This window comes from Sinocyclocheilus grahami, unplaced genomic scaffold, assembly GCF_001515645.1.
Source record: "Sinocyclocheilus grahami isolate Dianchi unplaced genomic scaffold, SAMN03320097.WGS_v1.1 scaffold98.1, whole genome shotgun sequence".
Taxonomy (NCBI): domain Eukaryota; kingdom Metazoa; phylum Chordata; class Actinopteri; order Cypriniformes; family Cyprinidae; genus Sinocyclocheilus; species Sinocyclocheilus grahami.
In genome coordinates this window covers 1,327,741-1,336,424 of record NW_015505277.1, presented here as the reverse complement: position 1 = coordinate 1,336,424, position 8,684 = coordinate 1,327,741, and the positions used below count along the sequence as shown (strand labels likewise).

The following is an 8,684-nucleotide window of genomic DNA, read 5'->3' as shown; positions in this document are numbered from 1 at the left end:
TATATACAGTATATATATATATATATATATATATATATATATATATATATATATATATATATATATTAATATAGGTCTCCAGTATGTGCAACATTCTCAACGCACCCCACAAATCCACTTCGCACATTCATCTCTATCTCTGGGCATTGGCCACCTATCCTCTCATTGCTTCAGTCTGTATTCATGTCCACATTCCATAACAGCAGAATTAAAGTTGAATGGCTATAATATTAGATTACATTAATAACTGAAATGCCATCAAAATTGCATTCAATTTAAATATATATATTTTGATAGAATAACTAAAGTTCTTCCATGTGAGAAGAATACTTAATGTCCCAGATTGGTCTAAAGTACTCCAAATTATAATGTTTCTGTATGATATTATAAAGCTATTTTAAAACAAAAAATGTTTGTGGGGTATAAAATCTGATTGCAGTCTTAATTGATTTGACAGTATAACACAGATTAGAGAAATGTGTCCAACCAACCAACCAACCAACCAAATTAAAATAAAAAAATCAAGAAAATACATTGAATACATTTACTGTATCTTCCTGTCATTATACAGCAAGTCCAATTCAACATCCTATGCATGGTGCAAATAAACTACATGATTCAGTCACCACATAGTCAATTCCCACATGTGATAATGTCACCAAAAGTGTAGCTGGGTCATATACCTGCTAATTAAACAAAAGTGCATACATACAGCATTTCTGTTTTTGTCTCTCTTTCTTATAAGGTTGAATCTACACCACCTGCTCCCATAGCTTCAGTTCATACACAAATAATAGCTGCACCTCCTTGAGCTGTTGTCATGGCAACTGCACAAGACATCGTCAGAGGCAAGCAGAGAGATGCTATGGTACCCGGTCATTATGATGTACATGGGGAATGGACTGTGCACAAGCATGTTCCTGAGTACAACACGTCTTAATTTGATGCAGTATGTGTTTGTAGCCACTGCAACCAAGTTTCGTTCCTGTTTGTTTCTAACAGAACCCCATAGGCCAATTACACAGGGCTCTAAACCACATCGATTCATTTTGAAAAATATGAAAGCTGTAAAACAGTCCCAAATGGCCCTGAAAAAATACCGCCTATGGTAAAAGAAAGACAATAGCCCTTGTTTCTCCTTAGTATCCAGAGAGCTATCATGACCACTTGAACATGTGCTGTCCAGAGATATACTCACTTTTCTTTTACTGCCAGTAATACGTCTTAATTTGATGCAGTATGTGTTTGTAGCCACTGCAACCAAGTTTTGTTCCTGTTTGTTTCTAACAGAACCCCATAGGCCAATTACACAGGGCTCTAAACCACATCGATTCATTTTGAAAAATATGAAAGCTGTAAAACAGTCCCAAATGGCCCTGAAAAAATACCGCCTATGGTAAAAGAAAGAGAGTTAGTATCCAGAGAGCTATCATGACCACTTGAACATGTGCTGTCCAGAGATATACTCACTTTTCTTTTACTGCCAGTAAAATGCATGTTGAAAATAACTTGAGAACAGAAATGTTGTTTGGTAGGCTTTGCCAATGAATTTGGGCCAAAGATACCTGATTGTTGTAGTTTTTGGTTTACTTACTGTTCTGAGATTATAACAACTTGCAACTTTCAGCAACACAAGTAAAGGCCTGTGTACACTGAGAACAATAACTGTAATGATACATGTAACACAATAGCTCAAGAGTAGTTATGTCATCTGCTGCTTTAAATGCTTAAGCATATCCATAATTATGGATCCTTAATCCATAATTTTATCATTCAACTGCTGGGGGGAAAATGCTTTGAAAGTGATTTCAACAACATTGTTCCTCTGTTCCAATATGGATGTGAACGCTGCTATTCTTTTACATTGTGATTTTTAAAAGTATATCTTTAGCATTATTGTTATAGGTTTTGTTGTTGTTAAAAACATAAAAACACTGATCAGTTGATCTGTTTTTTTTCTCCTTACAATAGGCTGAAAATTGATGGTTTAGTCTTATTTGCTTTCTTCCCAGCATGCACTAAAGGGTGTTAAGGAACAATTTGCATGAAATGATTAAAATCTGCATCAAATCTGACACTTCACATAATTCCACAGTCAAACAGGAAAGGCAATTGTCTCATTCTGGTTAAATGTTTACTTTTTGCTTTGGATTTTTACCATTGAAAACAATTTTGCAGAGAGACACCACAATTGAACAATTCAGGTTGATGTTCTCTCAGTAACTACAGTTCCTAGGTTAACCCTTTGTACAGTAGTTATATTATCAGCCAATTTACTCAATAGTAAACTAGTGGCATGGTATACCAATTTACCAATCAATGATAAACCAGTGAAAGCCTGTTTGAATTCATTTGGTATTCTCTCACTCCCATTCACATCCCTGAATAGCAAAAGCAGATCAATACTGAATTATATTTTTTACCAATATAAAACATGGAGGTTGTAAACAGAGGTCCCATAGAATGCAGATGCAGCTATAGATCTTTTCTCAGAACTACTTTCACTTTTCTGAACTATTTTTGCAGTGATTTTTTTTTACTTATTGTTTGTGATAAGTAATTGTGGCTATACATTTCCTGTATTTATGATAAAAGCAGTCTTGAGTGGAATCAAATGCTTTCTTGACAAATTCAGCAGGAACTAAGCAGTAAAATTTAAGTATTTAAAAAAAATTAAACGCATTACTTTAGGTTTTTATTTACATAACACACAACACTGTCATTCATAAAGTGTGTGGAGATTGTGAACTTTAATGATTGTCTTTAAATTGATTTTTTTTTTATTGTTTTGATCAGTATTTTTTTTTTGTTCATTATCATTATTTTACATACAGCAAATTAACTGAAACTCAAAAACAGACCTAGAACATTCCAAACAACCTTAAGCATCCATTTTTGGGGAAAAAAGGCCAATGCAACATTTGATTTGTACAATATACATTTTCCAGTTGTGGTTCAAAGATGCTGCTGTATCAAACATCTACAGGTCCATTTAGAAAAGTAAGGGTGCTATTGAATGACCACAAAGTGCTATGACATTCCATAAAGAGTTGGTGCTCCGTTTCAGGTGGACATTACTCTGTCACAGTTTGGAAGCAGTCAATAAAGATTTACTCAAATCTTTTGCTTCTCCAGCTGTTCTCACACGTTCATAACCCAGGATTGCCATTGCATGATGGCAGTACTCTTCCACTTGTTTTATCTGTTGAATACTCAACACTGTTCTCCATGCACTGGCCGCCTGTGTCGCGTTCCTGGCAGACACAATAAATGGCTTTGAGGAAGAGCTTGTGCCATTCGTCATGTTAAGAGCAAAAGACTCGATGTCAAGGTTGGCACTGAGATTAGCAAATTGATAAACATTCCGGAGCATTTTGATAGGGTTTTCCACCAGATCCTCATAGCGCACCGCCAGGTATTTCCCTTTCAGCCAGCTGGGCGGATTTAAGGCAGTCCTCAGGCTCCTGTACGTCCGATCACATATCACCTCCATAGCTCCAACCGAATGGTAATCTGCTCCGTCCTTTTTGCTAATTTTGTGGCCAGGATCCACAAAGGGTATCCGACGCAGTTTGGGATCCCTGCTTCGAACCACCTGCAAGTTCTCACGAATCAACCCGTGCCTCGATTTGATCCTGGAGTTGGCCACGGCTCTGGGATCTCGCACAAGGTGAATCACCTTGAGAGCCAGAGACGGATCCTCCATAAGAGGTGCCAAAACATTGACGTCCAGTGGTTAAATGTTTACTTTTTGCTTTGGATTTTTACCATTGAAAACAATTTTGCAGATAGACACCACAATTGAACAATTCAGGTTGATGTTCTCTCAGTAACTACAGTTCCTAGGTTAACCCTTTGTACAGTAGTTATATTATCAGCCAATTTACTCAATAGTAAACTAGTGGCATGGTATACCAATTTACCAATCAATGATAAACCAGTGAAAGCCTGTTTGAATTCATTTGGTATTCTCTCACTCCCATTCACATCTCTGAATGGCAAAAGCAGATCAATACTGTATTATATTTTTTACCAATATAAAACATGGAGGTTGTAAACAGAGGTCCCATAGAATGCAGATGCAGCTATAGATCTTTTCTCAGAACTACTTTCACTTTTCTGAACTATTTTTGCAGTGATTGTTTTTTACTTATTGTTTGTGATAAGTAATTGTGGCTATACATTTCCTGTATTTATGATAAAAGCAGTCTTGAGTGGAATCAAATGCTTTCTTGACAAATTCAGCAGGAACTAAGCAGTAAAATTTAAGTATTTAAAAAAAATTAAACGCATTACTTTAGGTTTTTATTTACATAACACACAACACTGTCATTCATAAAGTGTGTGGAGATTGTGAACTTTAATGATTGTCTTTAAATTGATTTTTTTTTTATTGTTTTGATCAGTATTTTTTTTTTGTTCATTATCATTATTTTACATACAGCAAATTAACTGAAACTCAAAAACAGACCTAGAACATTCCAAACAACCTTAAGCATCCATTTTTGGGGAAAAAAGGCCAATGCAACATTTGATTTGTACAATATACATTTTCCAGTTGTGGTTCAAAGATGCTGCTGTATCAAACATCTACAGGTCCATTTAGAAAAGTAAGGGTGCTATTGAATGACCACAAAGTGCTATGACATTCCATAAAGAGTTGGTGCTCCGTTTCAGGTGGACATTACTCTGTCACAGTTTGGAAGCAGTCAATAAAGATTTACTCAAATCTTTTGCTTCTCCAGCTGTTCTCACACGTTCATAACCCAGGATTGCCATTGCATGATGGCAGTACTCTTCCACTTGTTTTATCTGTTGAATACTCAACACTGTTCTCCATGCACTGGCCGCCTGTGTCGCGTTCCTGGCAGACACAATAAATGGCTTTGAGGAAGAGCTTGTGCCATTCGTCATGTTAAGAGCAAAAGACTCGATGTCAAGGTTGGCACTGAGATTAGCAAATTGATAAACATTCCGGAGCATTTTGATAGGGTTTTCCACCAGATCCTCATAGCGCACCGCCAGGTATTTCCCTTTCAGCCAGCTGGGCGGATTTAAGGCAGTCCTCAGGCTCCTGTACGTCCGATCACATATCACCTCCATAGCTCCAACCGAATGGTAATCTGCTCCGTCCTTTTTGCTAATTTTGTGGCCAGGATCCACAAAGGGTATCCGACGCAGTTTGGGATCCCTGCTTCGAACCACCTGCAAGTTCTCACGAATCAACCCGTGCCTCGATTTGATCCTGGAGTTGGCCACGGCTCTGGGATCTCGCACAAGGTGAATCACCTTGAGATCCAGAGACGGATCCTCCATAAGAGGTGCCAAAACATTGACGTCCAGAACCCGGACCCCTTTTATGACTATAGTGTTGTACTTAAGGCATTCTTCCTCTAAGAGCCTGAGGCTTTGTTGAGGACATTTTTTGCACACTTTGTCATCCACCATCCCAACGACTTCTTTCCTATAAGCGGAGCAAAGAGGATATGAGCAGATGACTTTATTAAGTGTGGCCCCAAAAAGTCCAAGGGAGGTGAAGTTTTTGCCCCCAGGGCTGTTGTACAGCTGAAAAACTGAAAGATCACAACGGTAGAGTGAGCTTAGCATGTCCCTTGCTGCTCCCTGTAAGGACACAGCATCACCCGGGTACAGCTTTTGCCAGATGTGCCACATCGGTTCATAAAGAAAGAAAACCTCTGGGTGTTGATTAAATAGCTCTCCGAAAAAGGATGAGCCAGACCTCCACGTGGTCAAAACATAGACGAGCTGTCTCTTTTTAGCAAGAGATGGTCTGTAAAGGAATCGAATGTCTGACCTGTCCTGATATGGCGTGCTTCTCATCTGGAGATTACACTGTTGAGGTTCTTTAGTCCACCTGTAGTTAGCCAAGTTCAACATGGTAAGAACTAACAGCAGAAAATACGCTATAAACGGTATGATTCTTTTTCTCCGCAACACTTTCATTACGATTCCAGGCTGGGTGATTATTTTTGTGGGATGATTTCGATATGTTTTAAGATTTCTGCCATAAACACCATTCTTTTCCCCTAGTGCAGGCAACTGAAGTTGTAGGAACTGGTTGCTTCTCATCTGTTGAAGGATAGAGTGGCTTTGAACCACTCAGTCACACTGGATGAGCAACTGCACAAACGCTATGAATTCAACTTGTGTTTTCATGCAAGCAAACTTTGTTCTTAATGAAAACCCAAATGTGATCTCTTTTGCCGACAAACACTCAATATCCATCACATCCACAGTCCAATCGCGTGCATTGCTGAATGTAGCCTTACTGCAGTGCGCAGAATCTCCCCTCAGTCCTCAGAATTCAGAAAAAAATATCACACACGTTTACAATATCATATCCGTTTGTACATCCATCAACAGCGACCGTTAGAGAAATCCTTTCAGCAGCGATTGCCTATAATGTTGCTCCTGCGTAGATGGAGAACCACTACAGTAGCGGAATAGACATCATTAATATATTATAACTGCGTCAGCGTTGTAAATGCGGTCAGGATGCATTCATTACTCTGCAAACATCTTGCTTTTCAGTTGCGTGTCGTTATGCGCGTCTGTTTTAGCCGATGCGGCGTCTGTCTCCGGCTTCAACTGTACTGAACAGATTCAGTCTCGGTCTGGGGTAGCCTAATAAAGACCCTCCCCTTCTCCACAGCCAGTGGAAATGCACCGGTGCTTTCGCCACTTCAAACTCCCCCCACCACATTATGTCAGTGAACTGCAAAACAGTCGAGATGACTGAACACAGCAAGTGCAGTTGTGAAATAATAGGCTACGTGAAAACTGCACAATAGTGTCGCTTAAAAACTGGGAATTATAGATCATTGAAAAACAGCAATTAAGTTAAAATACAGAAAATATGCATTAATTTCCCACATGCTTTCCTCCAGTCATCCTAAAGGAATTTGAATAGGATTCTAGTGGTACTCCTGTCATCATTGTGAACCTAAAGAAAAGTAGGGTAGAGTGGAGACGAGCTGTCTCTTTTTAGCAAGAGATGGTCTGTAAAGGAATCGAATGTCTGACCTGTCCTGATATGGCGTGCTTCTCATCTGGAGATTACACTGTTGAGGTTCTTTAGTCCACCTGTAGTTAGCCAAGTTCAACATGGTAAGAACTAACAGCAGAAAATACGCTATAAACGGTATGATTCTTTTTCTCCGCAACACTTTCATTACGATTCCAGGCTGGGTGATTATTTTTGTGGGATGATTTCGATATGTTTTAAGATTTCTGCCATAAACACCATTCTTTTCCCCTAGTGCAGGCAACTGAAGTTGTAGGAACTGGTTGCTTCTCATCTGTTGAAGGATAGAGTGGCTTTGAACCACTCAGTCACACTGGATGAGCAACTGCACAAACGCTATTAATTCAACTTGTGTTTTCATGCAAGCAAACTTTGTTCTTAATGAAAACCCAAATGTGATCTCTTTTGCCGACAAACACTCAATATCCATCACATCCACAGTCCAATCGCGTGTATTGCTGAATGTAGCCTTACTGCAGTGCGCAGAATCTCCCCTCAGTCCTCAGAATTCAGAAAACTATATCACACACGTTTACAATATCATATCCGTTTGTACATCCATCAACAGCGACCGTTAGAGAAATCCTTTCAGCAGCGATTGCCTATAATGTGGCTCCTGCGAAGATGGAGAACCACTACAGTAGCGGAATAGACATCATTAAAACATTATAGCCGCGTCAGCGTCGTGAATGCGGCCAGGATATGGAAGGCGGACGGGGCCATAAGATGCATTCATTACTTTGCAAACATCCGCCGGTGTCTTGGTTTCCAGTCGCGTGTCCTGATGCGCGTCTGTTTCTGCCGATGAGGCGTATGTCTCCGGCTCCAACTGTACTGAACTGATTCAGTCTCGGTCTGGGGGTAACAAAGACCCTCCCCTTCTCCAAAACCAGTGGAAATGCAGCGGTGCTTTCGCCACTTCAAACTCCCCCCCACCACATTATTTGCAGTGAACACGGCTGTGAACGAGAAAACTGCACGACAGTGTCTCTTAAAAACATGGGAATTATAAATCATTGAAAGACACAAATTAAGCTAAAATACAGGAAAAAGGCATTCATTTCCACATCCCCCCCCCCCCCCCCCCCCCCATTATTGACTGACAGCTCTCCTGTCCCCATGTTGAGAGAAATCAGAAGATGTTAAAATAAATATGAATATGCATTAAATCATCTCACTCACACACACACAAAAAAAATACACAGATTCAGTATTCCTCAAAATGAATAATGCGGCCAGGATATGGAAGGCGGACGGGGCCATAAGATGCATTCATTACTTTGCAAACATCCGCCGGTGTCTTGGTTTCCAGTCGCGTGTCCTGATGCGCGTCTGTTTCTGCCGATGAGGCGTATGTCTCCGGCTCCAACTGTACTGAACTGATTCAGTCTCGGTCTGGGGGTAACAAAGACCCTCCCCTTCTCCAAAACCAGTGGAAATGCAGCGGTGCTTTCGCCACTTCAAACTCCCCCCCACCACATTATTTGCAGTGAACACGGCTGTGAACGAGAAAACTGCACGACAGTGTCTCTTAAAAACATGGGAATTATAAATCATTGAAAGACACAAATTAAGCTAAAATACAGGAAAAAGGCATTCATTTCCACATCCCCCCCCCCCGAGGTAAAGTAAAATAAAA

The 8,684-nt window shown here is 39.9% G+C and overlaps 2 protein-coding genes and 1 pseudogene across 2 annotated transcripts; 1 reads left to right on the top strand and 2 right to left on the bottom strand.

Moving 5' to 3' along the window:
- Positions 1-3,066: 3,066 nt before the first annotated feature.
- On the bottom strand, positions 3,067-3,733 carry LOC107588095 (carbohydrate sulfotransferase 2-like; the record flags this gene model as incomplete). The annotated part of the gene is made up of 1 exon (XM_016276104.1): positions 3,067-3,733. A coding segment is annotated over one exon (651 nt), but the record flags the coding sequence as incomplete, so codon positions are not given.
- A 943-nt stretch (positions 3,734-4,676) lies between these two features.
- LOC107588116 (carbohydrate sulfotransferase 2-like) lies at positions 4,677-6,128 on the bottom strand. Its single transcript, XM_016276126.1, has one exon. It carries the CDS (start codon positions 6,088-6,090, stop codon positions 4,693-4,695), a length of 1,398 nt encoding a protein of 465 aa, XP_016131612.1. The 5' UTR covers positions 6,091-6,128; the 3' UTR covers positions 4,677-4,692.
- Positions 6,129-7,054: 926 nt separating this feature from the next.
- The window catches only part of LOC107588094 (NXPE family member 4-like), a 13,555-nt pseudogene continuing 11,925 nt past the window's right edge, over positions 7,055-8,684 (top strand).